General features: G+C 54.0%; 7 protein-coding genes across 7 annotated transcripts; 3 read left to right on the top strand and 4 right to left on the bottom strand.

Moving 5' to 3' along the window:
- Window positions 1-893: 893 nt before the first annotated feature.
- On the top strand, window positions 894-6409 carry MYCFIDRAFT_85869 (uncharacterized protein; the record flags this gene model as incomplete). Its single annotated transcript, XM_007922434.1, has 2 exons — window positions 894-1078; window positions 1739-6409. 2 exons carry the CDS (start codon window positions 894-896, stop codon window positions 4965-4967), a joined length of 3414 nt encoding a protein of 1137 aa, XP_007920625.1. The 3' UTR covers window positions 4968-6409.
- MYCFIDRAFT_148505 (uncharacterized protein) lies at window positions 4510-6409 on the bottom strand. Its single transcript, XM_007922977.1, has one exon. The coding sequence runs from the start codon at window positions 6208-6210 to the stop codon at window positions 5569-5571; it is 642 nt and encodes a 213-aa protein (XP_007921168.1). The 5' UTR covers window positions 6211-6409; the 3' UTR covers window positions 4510-5568.
- A 157-nt stretch (window positions 6410-6566) lies between these two features.
- MYCFIDRAFT_54955 (uncharacterized protein) lies at window positions 6567-7685 on the top strand. The gene is made up of 3 exons (XM_007921926.1): window positions 6567-7013; window positions 7084-7145; window positions 7216-7685. The coding sequence occupies exons 1-3, from the start codon at window positions 6670-6672 to the stop codon at window positions 7569-7571; spliced, it is 762 nt and encodes a 253-aa protein (XP_007920117.1). The 5' UTR covers window positions 6567-6669; the 3' UTR covers window positions 7572-7685.
- On the bottom strand, window positions 7671-9960 carry MYCFIDRAFT_159082 (uncharacterized protein). The gene has a single exon (XM_007922976.1). The coding sequence runs from the start codon at window positions 9709-9711 to the stop codon at window positions 7909-7911; it is 1803 nt and encodes a 600-aa protein (XP_007921167.1). The 5' UTR covers window positions 9712-9960; the 3' UTR covers window positions 7671-7908.
- A 998-nt stretch (window positions 9961-10958) lies between these two features.
- MYCFIDRAFT_70380 (uncharacterized protein) lies at window positions 10959-12276 on the top strand. Its single transcript, XM_007922103.1, has 2 exons — window positions 10959-11156; window positions 11231-12276. Exons 1-2 carry the CDS (start codon window positions 11070-11072, stop codon window positions 11879-11881), a joined length of 738 nt encoding a protein of 245 aa, XP_007920294.1. The 5' UTR covers window positions 10959-11069; the 3' UTR covers window positions 11882-12276.
- Window positions 12259-14880, bottom strand: MYCFIDRAFT_169615 (uncharacterized protein; the record flags this gene model as incomplete). Its single annotated transcript, XM_007922975.1, has 14 exons — window positions 12259-12292; window positions 12335-12401; window positions 12461-12593; window positions 12622-12670; window positions 12700-12724; window positions 12784-12796; window positions 12828-12841; window positions 12888-12982; window positions 13051-13125; window positions 13152-13236; window positions 13288-13339; window positions 13368-13412; window positions 13466-14004; window positions 14055-14880. 14 exons carry the CDS (start codon window positions 14878-14880, stop codon window positions 12259-12261), a joined length of 2052 nt encoding a protein of 683 aa, XP_007921166.1.
- A 29-nt stretch (window positions 14881-14909) lies between these two features.
- Window positions 14910-16160, bottom strand: MYCFIDRAFT_169614 (uncharacterized protein; the record flags this gene model as incomplete). The annotated part of the gene is made up of 1 exon (XM_007922974.1): window positions 14910-16160. The coding sequence occupies one exon, from the start codon at window positions 16158-16160 to the stop codon at window positions 14910-14912; it is 1251 nt and encodes a 416-aa protein (XP_007921165.1).
- Window positions 16161-16864: the final 704 nt, after the last annotated feature.

Here is a 16864-nt window from a genome sequence, read left to right as displayed (position 1 = left end):
CCTCTCAAATCGGCGTGTATAGATGTAACATGTATGTATCGTTCATTCCACGTGGGCGACGGCGCAGGGCGTAAGCGCGACAACCCTGCCGGCCAGGATGCTCGCCATAGCCTCGGAGAAGTGGAGTTGTTGGCGCAGCACCCCTCACCACTTGTGGCAATCTTGGATGATTGTGATGACGGTCGCGCGCAAACATGGTTGCATGATATTGTTGCACTGATGTGACGAGAGGCCTGTGTCCGGGAATATCCGTCTGCACTGACTCAGCGTCGTTTGGCTCGAGGCTAAACGCGCTGATAGAGTTCGCACCTTCTGGCAGCTGGCAGCCTGGCAGCCTCCGTGCGCGCGCGCTGCGCTGCGCTGCAGTGTGTGCAGTTATGATGAGCGTGAGAGGTGATGAGATGACTACTGCACGAGTCATCACGAACAGGGCGAGCACGCGCACGCGCACGGGCTCGCTGCCAGGCCCAGGGTAGGGGCTGTAGGGGACGGACCCGGACGGTAGGGCTTGGGCCTGTAGCCGACGCCCAGCCTCCCGTGCTTCCAGAAGGTCGCGCGGAGACGCCGCGGCGAACATCACTTTTGCCCGATCGGCAAGCGACAGAACCATCGATTGCTCGGCCCGCCATCGTCGCTTGCGCGCTGGCTGCGCTCCGCGACACCTGATTGTCGTGGCAGAGGAGCAGCGGCGGCGGCGGCAGCGGCAGCGGCAGCAGTTGGGCTGGGCTGGGCTGGGCTGGGCTGGGGAGGGGAGGACCGAGGACGTCTGCTCTGACCCATGATACCGTCTCCATTAATAATTCGCCTGGCGGGGACGACAGGGCAGCGATGGCACTAGCGCATTGGCGGCCTGCACCCTCGCCGGGCCCAGTGTGGTGAAGATTGAAGAGCACATGGCCAAGGCTGGGGTCGGCTGCACGTCGAACTGGGGACAGACTGTACCGCACTGCTTTGCTTTGCTGCCACTGCTACGGAGTCTGCCACTGCCTCTGTGCTACCCTCGTCCTGGCGACGTGCCTCCTCGCGGTATACAGTCAAACCCGGGTATAGGCAAGTTCCGAACAAGCAATATCGGGTTGTAAGCAACGGATCTCGATATTCAACGCTTTTTAGGTAGCATACTGCAAGTTAGCAATTGCTTGGAACATCCGGCCCTTCTTATTATCCAATTGCTTATCCGGAAGTACCTATCCGAGATATTCAGGGGCCTCTTCTTCCGAAAAGAGATAAAGGAGGCCGGAGAATACACCTTTTCTAAGCTGCCTCGAGCCTGGATAGGGGCTAACTAAGCCCAACTCTAAGCAATATCGGGTTATAAGCATTATTATGGCCTGGGGGCCGGCTGCTTATAACCAGGTTCACCTGTAGTGCGCGCGCAGGCTTCCCACACGCCTGTCATTCTGCTCAGCATCCAACGACTTGCCCTTCCACGACGGGGATATTGTCTCGATTCTGCCACGAAGCCAATTCGCGATACAACTCTATATCCCGGTCGTCACGACTCCACCTGGCCTGTCTGCAAGGTCGCGAATGAGATAGACCGAGTTGGGCCGAGGGTTCGAGAACACAATCACAGGCGCGAGGTCATATGGAATGAGATCGCCTGAGCGGCCGAGAGGGAGGGAAATGGCTGTTTGAAGCCTAATGACGGAAGCATCTTGATATCTCTCACTCCAGACCGACCACGGAAGCACGAATGGCATTTTTCTCTGCGTAGACGCGCTGGCGAAATTTCCAGGCTAGCAAAGAGCATGAAACTGGAGTACATGACGCATTCGCCCACCCCCAACTTCATGAGTATGGGCTCCATGGGGCCGGGCTCTGCATACGGCGGCAGTCAGTCCGGCAGTGACTATGGCTTCGATACACCGCAGCATGGCATGAATGGTGGCAACGGCTTCGTCAACGGCTATACTTCTGCACCGCTCATGCCTGGAGCTATTCAGCCATACCACAATGGCTTTGATACGAACATGATACCTTCGCCACCCATTCAGCATGCCGTGAGCATGGTAGACGCACAATCGCCTATCCTCGGTCACCACCACCGGCTTAGCGTCAGCAGCAACGGGCCATACGGCATGGTAAGACAGAATAGCTTCGGCGGCTCAGATACAACCAGTCCGGGCGGTCAACGAGGTCAGGCTACTTTTGCTGAAAATCAATTTGGTAGCGAGAACAATGACGCTGCCACATCGCAACCAGCTTCAGCGGATGCGAGTAAGCAAGATGACAATCAAACTGGCGCACCGCCACCCTGGAGTGAGCTCAAGACCAAAGCTGGCAAAGAACGAAAGCGACTTCCATTGGCGTGCATTGCATGCCGGCGCAAGAAAATACGCTGCTCTGGAGAGAAGCCAGCGTGCAAGCATTGTTTGAGATCACGCATACCATGCGTGTACAAGGTCACTACAAGAAAAGCCGCGCCGCGCACCGATTACATGGCGATGCTTGACAAGCGTCTTAAGCGAATGGAAGAACGAGTCATCAAATGCATACCTAAGGAGGAGCAAGCTATTGTCAACAACACTGGGCGAGCTGTTGTGAAGCCTCCATTGCCACCGCCGCCTCCAAAGTCTGCTGGTGGCTCCAAGAAGAGAGGAGCCGAGCAGGCGTTTGGCGACGAGCTTGAGGATTGGGCTGAGAGCAAAGCGACAAGACCTGTCAGCCGCGCAGAACCTGCTGAAGATAAGAGCCTGGATGCTAATGGCGAGAAGCCGGCAAATCAAGAAGAGCACAACCTCCTCCGCGAGGGAGCAGACAAGTTGCCATCCAAAGAGCTGCAAGAGCATCTTGCGGAAGTCTTCTTTGACTACGTCTACGGCCAAAGCTATCATCTCCTTCACAAACCAAGTTTCATGCGCAAACTGGCCCAAGGCACAGTACCGCCGGTCCTCATTCTTGCCGTATGCGCCATATCCGCACGATTCTCTAACCACCCTCATGTCCGCACGGAGCCTGCCTTTCTTCGAGGAGAGAACTGGGCCAGCGCAGCACGAGAGATTGCGCTACGAAGATACGATACTCCGAATATAACGATTCTCATATGTTATCTCATCCTCGGACTTCACGAGTTTGGCACCTGCCAAGGTGGTCGGAGCTGGATGTTCGGCGGTATGGCGCAACGCATGGCATACGCACTTCAACTCCACAAGGATCTCGACCATGACCCAAAGGATAGGACACCTGGAGGACGAAACAGTCTCACCTTTACGGATCGCGAAATACGACGAAGAACGATGTGGTCATGCTTCCTGATGGACCGATTCAACTCGAGTGGTACAGATAGGCCCGTCTTCGTCGGCGAACAATACATTCGTGCTCAACTCCCCATCCGAGAGAATTACTATCAGATGGAGATCAATGGTCCCACCGAAGACTTGGACGGCAACGTCCCGAATCCATTGGAACCAGGGCTAGGCCAGATGGCCAATGCTCAAGATAACATGGGCGTGGCGGCCTATCTGGTCCGGCTGGTCTCCATCTGGGGTAGACTTAACATATACCTCAACCTCGGCGGGAAAGAACGTGACAACCATCCTATGTGGGATGAGGATTCCAGGTTTCGACAGATCCAAACGGCTGTCAAAGAATGGAAGGCCACGCTGCCAGCTTCGCTGCAGTACAACCAGGAGAATCTTCAGAACCATGCCTCTGAGAAGATTGCAAACCAGTTCATCTTCCTGCACATTGTACACAACCAGACGCTGCTATTCATGAACAAATTCGCACTGCCTTCGCCTGGATCACGCTCCACATTCCCAAAGGAGATGCCAGAAGACTTCATCGCGGAGGCTGCGCAGACGGCCATGGATGCTGCAAACCAGATCTCTGAACTCATTCGAGAAGCAACAGATCATCTGGTGGTGGCGCCATTTGCCGGCTACTGCGCCTTCTTCAGCAGTACTGTCCACATTCACGGCGCCTTCTCCAAGAATCCACAGCTGGAGGCGTCGAGCAAGCAGAATTTGGCGTGGAATGTGAAGTATCTCACGAAGATGAAGAAATATTGGGGCATGTTTCACTTTGTTACGGAAAATCTTAAGGAGCTGTATCGACGACAGGCCGATGCTGCTCGATGCGGCCTCAAAGGCTCCAGCTTGGGCAAGGACGGCGAGCAAGCTATATTCCAGTACGGCGACTGGTTCGACCGCTATCCGCATGGCGTCAGCGGCACCGACTATGACGAGCCTAACAGCGATGTCAAGAGGGAAATCGGAGCCGATGCTGTGCTTGGTCAGAAGAGTGATCTCCAGACTGTGGAGGAATTCTTTTCGAAATTGAGTCCGCCTAGCAGAGCAGCACACCTGCAACAAGCTCAGAATTTGAGGAAGATGGCGAAGAAGCGCAAATCAACATCAGAAGGAAGCAAATTGACACAGCCCCCCACCAGCCAACCACAACAAGACGACACAGCCAGGCCAAATGGTCTCCACCCATTACATACTCAAGTCACCCACGATCTCGACGCAAACATCAATGCTGGTTTCGCACAGCATTCCATCGCCTTCCCGCCAGGCTTCCAACCACCTCACAATCCTCTCATCAGCACCCCACCACAACAATACCTGCCTCAACTCGACCGGCAAATGGTTCTCAACTCGTATAGCGGGAGCAGCAACCAAAGCAGCCTGAACAGCATGCTCGACGGCGCCGGCAACGTCAACTTTGAAAACTTCGATATGCACGCCTGCGCCAATCAGCAAGGCGCGCAGCAGCACAGTGGCTTCTGGGGAGATCCATCAACAGCTTGGTTCATGCCATTCAACATGGAACCACCTACAGTGGGAGAGGACAATAACCTTTTCAACGGCACAAGCACTCTCGATTGGTCGAATAGTTTCACGGGCTTCGCAGACATGGCTGGGATCGGAGCAGCAGGTTTGACGCCCTCGGCGATCGATACGGGACCGGAAGGGAACATGGGTGATCATGGAGGATTGATGGACGGATTGGGTATGAAATGATAGATGGGACGCGATGCGCATCGATGCGCGCTATGCGATATGATTCCCGACATTTTTTGGGACCCGGGGTTTTCTCAGAATATGTACTCGTACCAAATGCGTCTCTGATAGCAGCAGCAGCTTGTACATAGTGCCTCTACAGCGGATATCTGTTGGGAATTTGCAAAGTTGTCCGAGATAGCATCGCTGAGGCTCGTTTTTGGCCGCTACGTAGCTTTCTGTACGAAAGATCCGTTTTTGGCCCTTTATGCCACACCATGGTCCATGGGTGTTGTGATGGTGAATTTGAAGCAAAGATGGAACGCCGACCACGCCGCACTGCTAGGAGAGTATTATTACTTCGAACACACAGCAGCACCGCCAGGAGAGTATTACTATTTCAAATACACAGCAGCGATGTACCGTTGTGGTTGGCCTGTCTGTGGTCAAGAGCTACGGAGGACAGCCTTTCGATATAGTGGCGTGAGTGCTGCTTTGTGGTCTCGGTGCTCTCCGTCCGTATGCTTGACATACTTTGTCCCTTGCAGATGGAAGGTGATGTAGTAGAGAAGTGCGCGGAGTAGCTCCGGTTGTAAGTTTGGATGTCGCAAAAGTCTCCATCTCAGTTCTGTCTGGGCTTGACCAGACCATCGTGAACGATGTAGTAGACGACGGTACTGTCATCGTCCAGGGTGGCAAGGAGAAGTCTCTTGGGCAGGGATGTGCGCCATTTACTAGGTTCGAGATGGTCGGGTACATGCGCAAAGTCGTAGTTCAACTCATCAGAGTCACCGGCTGGGGTAGGGGTCGACGGGGGCGGCGGCGGCGGCGGCGGCACGACCGTGAGAGAGTTGAAAGTCTCGCCAAATCTCCGCAGACTCCATTTCTCGCGCAGATGGCTGGGTAGCACCCACTCGCGCTCCCTGCTGAGCTCGGGCATGCCAGTGCCACTCTTGCCCTCGTCTTTTTGCTGCTGGAGCAGCTCAATCTGCTCGTCCGGATGCACGTACAAGCGCTGTGGAGGCACTCCGGATATCATGGGGCGTGGGAGAGGCCGGGCGGCGAGCGCTGAGTGGGTGTGAAGGCACACGTCGGTCCACAGGTGTTGGTATCGCAAGTTGTGTGCGATCTGGATGGCGAGATGGTGGAGTTCAGTCGCGTGAGGTGACTGTGCCGTCGGCGCGTGCGCGTGCGCGTGCGTGTCGAGATAGGCTTGAATGGCCGATGCGGGAGCAAGTTGCTGCCCCAGATCTCGCGCTCCCATGCTGGCTTTGTGTGCTGTTGCTATGTTCGAACTTCGAAGTAGTTGGCATGTATCATACACTGTAAGAACTGGTCTGTTTCACAAGTCTGCTTCTTCCGAGCCGAGCGCCCGAAATTGTTCCAGCCAGGATACTGTAGGATGATGGAGGCCGCACTCCTTCTGCTGTAACAGTTTGCATGTGGTGGATGCGGCATCGTACACTCCTACCAAAATATCAAACCACCTCTGTGCAGTGAAAGTGCATGTCAGCGGTGAGGAGGGGGCTTCGTAACTACGTAGCCAGGTGGGTTGGTGGGGTCCCCACAGCTCAATTCATCATCGAAATCAATCAGCTGGAAGGAGCGCATAGGGTAGGGTCTCTTCGTGCTGCAACTTCCTTGAACCACACGACACAGCAACTCTCTTGCAATAGCCACCACGATAACCCCTACTTTGTCCCATCCCTTCGCTGACCCAAACATGGCATCTCCCAACATCCACCTCTACACCACCCAAACCCCAAACGGCGTCAAAATCTCCATCACCCTCGAGGAGCTCCACCTCCCCTACGAATTCACGAAAATCGACATCTCCAAGAACACACAGAAGGAGCCATGGTTTCTCAAAATCAACCCAAATGGACGCATACCCGCTCTCACCGACACCTTCACCGATGGCGAGCCCATCCGAGTCTTCGAGAGTGGAAGCATCATGCAATATCTCGTCGACCGATATGACAAGGACCATGTCATTAGCTATCCGCCCGGATCTCGTGAGGCTGTGGAAGTCACGAGTTGGTTATATTTTTTGAACGCCGGTGTTGGGTGAGTAGTAGATCTCATCTCAGTAGTGACTGACTGGGTGCTCGAGCTCACGCAACACGTTTGCTGCCAGACCCATGCAAGGACAGGCAAACCATTTCTTCCGTTACGCGCCAGAGAAAATTCCCTATGGAAGTGAGTGATGATCAGAACTTGAATTTTGTAGCAGACGTGTGAGCGAGGAATGCTAATCATGCCCGCCAAGTCAATCGCTATCAAAATGAGACGAAAAGACTCTACGCTGTTCTGGACAAGCATCTCGCAGATTCCAAATCAGAATACTTGGTCGGCAACAAATGCACTGTTGCTGATATCGCGCACTGGGGCTGGATCTCTGCAGCAGGCTGGGCAGGCATCGACATTGAACCCTTCCCTCATCTCAAGGCCTGGGAGGAGAGAATGTGGGCTCGACCGGCGGTGAAGAAAGGCGCGAACGTGCCAGACCCATATCGCATGAAAGAGCTTCTTGCTGACAAGGAAGCCATGGAGAAGCATGCTGCTGAGAGTCAAAAGTGGATTCAGGCCGGCATGAAAGATGATGCGTCAAAGCACCAGAAGTAAAGTTTTTACCTTACTATTGCCTTGGGCGTCAAGGGGATGCACGAGGCCACGAGATATATGTATGAATCAAAAGGTGGGGGCACGGACGCTTTGGTCAATGAACCTGCTCATTTCATTCACTTCTCTATCGCGTCCTGTTGACGATCAGTCGTGTGACGACAAAAACCGCGAAAACGCTTGCTATGATAATGTACACTGGGTCTGATCCGGAAAAGAAAGTCCTTAATGCGTGGCGCCAGCACCTAGGAAAAAAAGTTCGTTCGAAGGCGCAGCGTCAATTCCGTCATGCAATTCTACCCAACTCATCTCGTCACGAGGTTTGGGCTCGTCACGAGGTTTACCACGAGAATGCCTCCTCGAAAAAGTCAATCTCGGTATGCTCGCAGCGGTCTCTCATGCCTCTCCTCACATCATCAGCCAGGCTACCAACACCACATACGCTGATGGCCATAGCTCCGACCTGGTGCTCCTGCTCTTTGGTGATCAGAGCGCCAACGTCCGGCTTGCCAGGGAACATCTGCACCGACGCGCTAGGTGAGTGGATTTCTTTTGTACTTCTCGGTCGGGTGACGAAGAGCAGAATCTTGAGGATGTCACGACGTTTGTCCATGCCCAAAATCTGTGTCATCCAGGGACGGATCCATTCGAGATGCTCAGGACTTTGGATGATCCATACGAGGACGACCTTTCGCGTGGCGCACGTGCCATTTGAGTAGCCGGCGACGAGATCGCGCACGTGGGGTACTTGATGGGTGATTCCGACACCAGCAGCAAACAGCATCACCGTGCCGTATGACTGGAAGCTCTCATGGCCATACGGTCCCTCAACGTACGCGGTCGTCACCATGGGACCGGCTGTGGATGACTCAGCCTTCTTGTAGAGCGTATCGGTAAAGCCAGTTCGTCGTCTGATGATCAGAGAGACTGATGTCGTCTTCGCTGCGAATATATCCTGTCTCGACATTGGAAGCCCCTTCTCGGTTGCCAGGTCAGCGCTCTCCTCGCTCCAAGCCAGCGAAAACGGATGACTAGTCCACATTCCAATGCTCGGAATGTATAGGTAGATGTGTTGTCCGGGCCTGAACTTCCACATCTTGGCCATGCGAAGAGTGACGCGAATGGCGTCGCCAGGAAGAGCCTCGATCTCGGCCTTGGTTCGGCCTTTTCTGCTGAAGTTGTATCGGACGATGAGGTAGACTCTAGCCAGCCGGTCAAAAATCCAGCAGATCAAAGCTCCCGCAAGTATCAATTGAGCGGCCATGCCCTGCAGATGCATCCAGACAGCGACCACAGCGGTGATTGCCAGTGCAATGTGTACGTGCAGAAAGGTCTCGTAGAAGGCGTGGCGGACGATGGAAGGTGACTGGAGTAGGATCGCACCGAATGCACAAAATCCAATGGTTCCAGTGAGGATGAATGTGCTCGAGGCCATTGCTGATGCGATGACCTTGTACGCCTTTTCTGCACCCATGCTTGCAACCTTTCCGCCGAACCAGAAAGCGGCGTGCGCAGTGGCTTCAAAGACCACGATGCGTCCAATCCATCGGTGAATCATGTTGAGGTTGTCGAAGGAGATTCCAAAAAGCCAGACCATGGGGTTATTGCGGCCAGCAAGAAGGAAGAGAGGCACCATGTTGACAGTTGCAAGGATTCCAGTGCGGCTCAGGCCGATGGAGTACTTTTCTTCGCCGTGCCAGTCGATGTTCCAAACTGTGAAGGTGACGTTGAGGGCAAAATATCCAATCAGCCAGAATGATTGCATGCGGCCTGGAAGAGTGCCGATATTGATGGCTGCTGACATTCGGAATTCGCGATTGTGCCGTCGCCTGAACAGTGGAGCAACGATGAAGTGACGTTTGATCTTGGCCCAGGTCTCGTCAGGTATGCTGAAGTAGCGTTGTCGGCCGTCACTCGAGGTGCCATGATTCAAGTTGGCAAGTCGACGAACGTGTTGCAAAAGGTTGAGGGTCCAGCGATAGACGAGCAGAGTGCCAATAATGCATGCCCAGGTCCAGCCAATATACTTGACGATCTTGTCATTGACGAGGGCGGCGGCCTTTTCGCTCGCGCTCTCCTCGTGGCCTCCAGCCAGAGCTTGAGGTAGCGCTGCGGCCAGCAGGAGCCGTGTCGGAAAGGGCATGATCGAAAGGGGTGTTGTCAGGGAGCGAAGTGAGTGATGTCAGTTCGTCGCGAGATCAGATCGGAGGCTGATATGCAGTCGGAATTGTGTCGAGTGAACAATGCATGTGTCGAGAGAGGCGACGCGCGTTGTGAGTGTGGATCGTGCCAGCACAAGATCCGGTGAGTGAGTGAAAGCGAAGGTGTGGATGGATGCTGTGTGCAACGGTGGTTGATGAAGTGCAGGGTCAGGCAGCAGACGCGATAAGGTTCGAATGGGTGGGTGTCGAGATGTGGCCAGGAAGGAGGGTGTTGGCGATCCAAAGTCCAGCTTGGTGTCGCCGTGAAGCACGGCTGCGTGTGAAGAGAAGAACGAGCGGCAGACAGTCAGAAGTGTGGTGGAGGAGGAGGAGGCGGAGGAGGCGGAGGAGAGACGGCAGCGTGGAATGCTGATGATGAGAGAAGCAGAAGGTGGAAGTTCAAACAAACGGCGCGGTGGGCTGGCGAGTGGAGACTGCTGGCGCCTCCTGCGGCGATGGTGTGTGCGGGAGCGAAAAGTGGTCCCCGTGGACAAGCGAAGCGAAGTGAAGCGTTTGAGAGATGCAGACGCAATGCACATGCAGATGCAGATGCCAAGCTGGGCGAGGCGAGGCGCTTCGAGCGCACTGTTTCTGAGACCTGGATTGATGGAGGCTGTTTACTCCGTGCGGTGCAGCAATAACAATGCCGCGTGATGGCGAGGTGAAACTGGCGAGGAGAGAGTGAGGACGATCTGGCGTGTTTTCACTCTTCGCCTGTGACGCAGCCGCCAGGAACAAGAGCCGCCAGACGCGCGTGATTGGCTGTGACCCTGCCGACTCCATCGGCGAGCCAGTTTCACCATTACCATGCCCACCTTAGGTAATATTTGATGAATGACATTAACAGCCTGCTCTGCACTCTGGACGGACTCGCTGGAACGCCGCCTGTCTACACGAGCGTGCGGTGGAAAGCAGCTGGCAGATGGCGACAATAGCGATGCTTGCCTTGCGTGCGACGTCGCCGGCGAACCCCTTATGCCGCCGCCTCGAAAGATGCTGAGTCAGACCTTGAGCCTGCCTGACTTTGCCGTCATGTGTAGACCAGGTATGCCAAGAGCCATCAGCTTCGTACTCCTCGATCGGCGCCTGCCGCCTGCTTGAACCTTCCCGCCTCTCACCATCATCGCGACATCTTTGAGCAACCTCCAAGCTGATCGCAAAATCCAGTGTAGCGCTAGCCTATTCTTGTTTGCGCCATCCCCAGTCAACCTTCAAAACGAGCGAATACAACGTCGGCCGGAGCCTGCGGGCGAACCGACAGACCTCTCCACCTCCATCCACCACGCAATCACACACATCCATGGCCGATCAAGCAGGAGGCGCCGCAGCCCCCAAGCCGAGCAGCAGCGTCAAGCTTGTGCTGCTTGGAGAGGCGGCCGTAGGCAAGGTGAGTGACAACGTGCAATCCAGTGCCCACACACCCCATGTAGACCTTGCCTGACCATGACTGTCTGCGCATAGTCATCTCTCGTTCTGCGCTTCGTCAACGACGACTTCCAACCGAATAAGGAACCCACCATCGGCGCCGCCTTCCTTACCCAGAAATGCCAGCTGCCGACCCGCACAATTAAGTTCGAGATATGGGACACCGCAGGGCAGGAGCGATTCGCGAGTCTGGCACCCATGTATTACCGCAACGCACAATCCGCCCTCGTCGTCTACGATATCACGAAGCCCAGCAGTCTGACAAAAGCCAAGCACTGGGTGGCCGAGCTTCAGCGGCAAGCCTCGCCCGGCATTGTCATTGCCCTTGTGGGCAACAAGCTGGACCTGTGCGACGACGACAACGCTGCGACAGACGCTCAAGATGCCGAGGCCGAGAATGAGACCGAGGAAGACGCAGGGACGGTGCGCAAGGTCACCACCAAGGAAGCGAAGTCGTATGCGGATGAGGAGAACCTGTTGTTCTTCGAGACAAGCGCCAAGACCGGACATAACGTGAGCGAGGTCTTCACGGCTATCGCTAATGCTATTCCGGAGACAAGCTTAAAGGGCCCAAGAGCCGGTGCAGGCGGCGGTACACAAGCTGCGATCAATGGAGGTCAGAACAACAGCAGTGTCAATCTGAATGCGAGAGGTGAAGCAGGGCCAAAGGAGGGATGCGCGTGTTAGATTCGATGCAGATGCATTCAGCACCGCGTCCCGGGAGTCGTCATCGGCTGCCTTGTGGCGGGATCGGACTACCATGTGAAGCTTGTCATGTCTTAGCAATGGTGCGTAGAGAGCTTGCCCTCGATCTCACGTTCTGCACGCTGAATGCCTGCCCCCGCCAAATCACATCCAATATCATTATCCGCGAAGTCGGCAATAGGTGCGAAGTAATACCCTACCACGACTGTGAGAACAGGGATATGGCGCGAACTCTCAACCTCTGCTTCTTTTTGGGGCAAGATCGCGGCTTGGAGCCGGCACGATCGCACAGATAATTGTCGCTCGTTCGACGAACTCTAGACTGCATATCAGTCGCTGATGCTAGGTATTTGAATCAATCAACCGATCATCATGGCAGCAAAAGCATCCTCTCTTCCCAACCCAAGTAAACACGCATCTTAATTACTATTTGACTCCAGACTCCAGAGCACGATGGTGTACCAGTCACGTGGACACGCCGAGAGCACACGACCCCACGACCCTCAAAGCGATCAAAATCCAGAATTTAAGATCATCTGAGGACGAAGAACAGCATTTCACCTAGCACCGAAATGCTTTCCAGCTTGTCGGCCACGACTGCACCGAACGATAACCGAGTCAAGACCGTTGCACACCGGGAGACCGGAGGAGTTGATGATGAAAGGTCACGGGTGATCCAGTAAGTCGATCCCAACTGCTTCAACACACAATGTGACTTCCACCTTATCAGCTCGGTTGGTTTCTTTCTCGACACGAGGTGCGTCATGGTAACTTTGGATTTACTTGAAGGGTTGTCTCACTCGATCGATGCTTGATTGATGGACTCTCATGATTAGGAGGTTAGTAGCGTAGTCCGTCTCTTACGCCGAGGGTTATTGTTGGACGCTCATCTCGTGACTCCGTACGAAGTATCGCTAGCTTTGATCACTCCACCTTCCCTGTCTTAGATCGAACTTCTTGCGATACTAATGGAATAGAATCAATCCACTGCTTGGATATTTAGAGGCGTGGTTTATACGCCGATTAAAGAAGCGTGAGTGTAGCCTAGGTGGACTTGCGCGCACACGGAGTACAGTCGGGTTACTCACTTCAAGAGTTGTCTCGCTCGATCGATCCTTAATAGATCGTTATAATTAGCAGGTTAGTAGCACGGTCCGTATCTTACGCTGAGGGTTCCTGGACGCCATCTCGTGAGCACGAACGTTCTATCGCCCGCGTTCACTTCACTATAAGAAGATGAGAACCACTCGACTATATACATTTGTCTCGCTCGATTGATCCTTGATAGATTTTTATGATTGGGAGGTTAGTAGCACGGTCCGTATCTTCCGCCAAGGCTTATTAGACGACATCTCGTGAGTACGAAGCATCGCCCGCGTTCACTTCACTAGAATAAGATGATAACCACTCAATCATACATAGAACGCTGTGACTCGATGGCTGTGATCTAAGCAGCCTTGTGACTGACTATACTTCCCGAAGAAGCGTGCAGATTGATACATTTGTGGCATGTCTATCCCTTCTCGTTACAAGTCTTCTCATCTCCTCGTACTACCCTCGCTCAACGAACAAGTCATAGGACCAGCCAAGCTGGCGTTGGAGACGCTTTCCATACGCTCGCATGCAAATCGGGTTGATGCGTGGGTCCGGATGAGGCGCATGAAACACGATAGAGCCTTTGCCTCTCTTGATGTCTCGGAAGGTGACTTCCGAGCCACCGTTGTCATGCTCAGCAGCAAGCCCAGCGTCCTCCATTGCTGCAACGAAGACGTTCCATCGTACGCTCCCTGCCATGCGCTTGCCGTACGTGACGAACATTCGGTGCACAATGTCCATGGTATGGCTGCTCACGTGAAGGCGATCCTCAGCCTGTTCATCTGCGACATCGTTCTCGCCCTCGTTCTGCGGAGGATCCTCGGTTCTGGGGAGCGGCAGGATCGGGACATCTGGACGCGTCTTGACTTTTTCCTTCATCTGAAGTCTTGACCTAGGCGTTTCTTGTGTGTCCTCGGAGCCCCAGACTGTCTGGCACGGCTCATTCGCAGCGTGCTGTGGGACGAGACGTTTGCTTGGTGTCGAAGTCTGGCGTCTCCGGGATACATCCTCTAAGCACAACATTAGCATGTGAATATGTTCAATTGAGGATATTGCTTACCCTTCTCTCTGGCTGCAGCAATAATCTGGCGTCGCTCGCTCTCCCTCGAGTTTATATACTCCTTCGATAGGGCGAATCTGAGAGTATCCATTGCCTCTGGTAGTAGGTCTTCCGGGCACTGCTTCTCCTGCAGTAAGGTGCTTCGCACTTTACGATATTCTGACCAGAATGCGCCAAGCTTCTCGTGGCTAGCATCGAAGTTGGTGACTGATCTCGAAGTGATCTTGCTGTCCACACAGGGAACCTTGATGAGTGCCTCGAGTTTTCTGGATAATTGAGGCCGATAATTATTAATATTCTCCGTGACGTGGTCGTCATAAGCCACCGTTCTCCAGTGCTTGCAGTCTTGATGCTTCGCAGCAATCGTTGGAATCGTTGCAACATCAGCCTCACCAAAGCTTGGACGAAAGCAGCGAATCGACATCACAGCTTCATCCACAGCGGCCATGTCCGATAGGCATTCCGACAACTTCAAAGGTAATCGATCGGGGTAGCTCTGAGCTTGGTGAATGAAATGTCCAGGCAGATCACAGTCTTCGCGATTGTGTCCGTACATTGCATTCAGTGCGTTGAACACAGGGTCCTTATCTGACTTCCTCGTTGCCGATGGAATATCGTAGCCACATAGTCCGAAGTCGAAGTGCGCGTCAAAGAGCCCGAGGTGCATTGCAAGTCTCCGTGACTTCGAGAGGAGCTCATCAAAGAAGGCAGCCAGGACTGCATCCAGAGTGCGTAGAGCGCTCGCATACTCTGCAGGGTACTCCTGGTCGGGCTCTTTCTGAGAAGCCTGCTGTGTGAGAATAATCTGTTCGCAGACCTGGAACATCATCTGTAGACGACAAAGGCTGTCTGTCATTAGCGATGGGAGTATGGAAGACCGAACGCGATCACAGCTCTGTCAAGGGAGAAAAACGATGTTAGCATGCAATCAAATCTCTCGTGCCTGGTATCGGTAGCATAAGGATTACTTACAGTCTTGTGCACAATGGAGCGCTCTGCAGTTGAGAGGAGGTCTTTCGCGAAAGCAGGATCTGTTTGCAGCAGCTCCGCTTCGTCCATCGCCGAGGCATGTCGTGAACGGAAGGTCTCTAGCATCTTGTCTAAGCAAAGGCTCGGGGGAGAGGTGAATGCCATCGGACGGCGCTGAAAGCTCGAACTGTCGCTGTCGGCTCTAAAATCGCTCCCAATCAACCTGATCCAGTTGCCATTGCCCTGGGTTGCTTCTTCAAGGCCGTTCTCCAAGACCATTTCGACAATGGATTTGAGATTGGACGACAGTAGCTCCTGTGCATCGCAGATGAGCTGAGCCATAGGGAAACCAATGATCTCCCGTCGGTGAGCTTTCTCCACGTCCCAGGGTACCAGCACTCCGTATGCGGAATCATCGCCGCCGTCCATTGCCACGCAGTGCGGGTTGTATGCGACTGACAGAGCGCCCTGAGAGAAAGACCCGGCGAGCTGATATTGGTCGAATAGAGCCCAGGAGGAGAGACTGTTGGTGGTGCGGGCATGCAGTAATGCGAACAAGCTGTGTGGATCTTGACTGAGGTATTCGATGTTGAGCCACGGGAGGAGAAGTGTACCTCTGCAATCTGCGAGGTTGCTGCAGGATATCTTGCCCAACGATAGCCCATCACTGCCACGCTTGTATACTTGCGGCATGACTGAGATCAGAAGCTTGTATCGTTTTGCAGCACTCTTCTTTGACCAGCGTCTCACGAATGTGTCTCCATATTGCTGTATAAGTTGACGGATCGCTGCGAAGTTGGCTCTGATCGCCTTCAAACTGTTGGAGATCTGATTTGCAGCATCTGCGTCGGAGAATGCCTTTTCGTATCGAAGGGTGTGTATATTCGCTTGCGAATGGAGTGTGCGATACTGTCCAGAGCACACCAAGCAAGACTTTGGACAGCGTGGCGGTTGCGCTGCCGACTCGACCGACGTCTCGAAGAGTCCGAAGCCCTTCAAGACCTCCTCATCTCCGATTTGTTCCCCTTCTTTGGCGCGCTTAAATTCCTGCCACTCTGGGTCGCTGACGTGTCTGAAACAGTCGCTGCAGTCGTCGCTAGAGAGTGGCCTCCTTATCGGGGGGCGGTCGCTGGCCATGGTGTCGCAGGTGTTGGAGTTGCGAGTGCAATGCTTAATGTTGGAGTCCTGAGGTTAGAACTTAAACTTGGCGGCTGGAAAGTGGAAGGCGCGGAACTTAATCATGCATGTGAAGATTCGGTCAGTGAATGGCACAAGCTGGTAGCTTGCATCGAGTCAAAGCATGTGCGCGGCTTGAATGTCTGTGACAAGGCAACAATTCACTCGTGAACTGCACATTTGAGGATTCATTAGAACCTTATAGCGCAAATATTGGCGATCATGGTCTCGCTGCACAGTGTTCCAGATTTTAGGAATGATTTGAGCTCTCCAGGGAGTGAACATGGCCACACTGTCCATATCGCGTTCATCATGCTAGCCACTGACTTCTTGGCAGTACGCTCGAGCTGAAGTCCAAGGTCACCTGCCTTACGACCTCACCAACGGTGCAGTCTCACACAGCTGGCGAGAATGGTCGGGGTGCTATCTGCACAACCGGAACCACAAGATCAATCGCCTTAGCAACAACGTGGAAGCCATGCTCTTCCGAGTGAAGTGCTATTCGTTCATCTGGCACAATCTGCTCCGTTTTGTCTCGGAAGTAGGAAGGCCGCTGTGGTGTTTGAATGCCAAACGGCGGTCGTGGTGATCCCTGATAAGTTCGCGGACGTGGAAGTACGCATCTTGACGCGTCAAATCACGCTCCACATGAGGATGTCGTCGAT

The sequence above is a fragment of the Pseudocercospora fijiensis genome (genome assembly GCF_000340215.1).
Source record: "Pseudocercospora fijiensis CIRAD86 unplaced genomic scaffold MYCFIscaffold_1, whole genome shotgun sequence".
Lineage (NCBI taxonomy): Eukaryota > Fungi > Ascomycota > Dothideomycetes > Mycosphaerellales > Mycosphaerellaceae > Pseudocercospora > Pseudocercospora fijiensis.
Note: the sequence above shows the minus strand (reverse complement) of the source record. Positions and strands in the feature narration are given on the sequence as shown.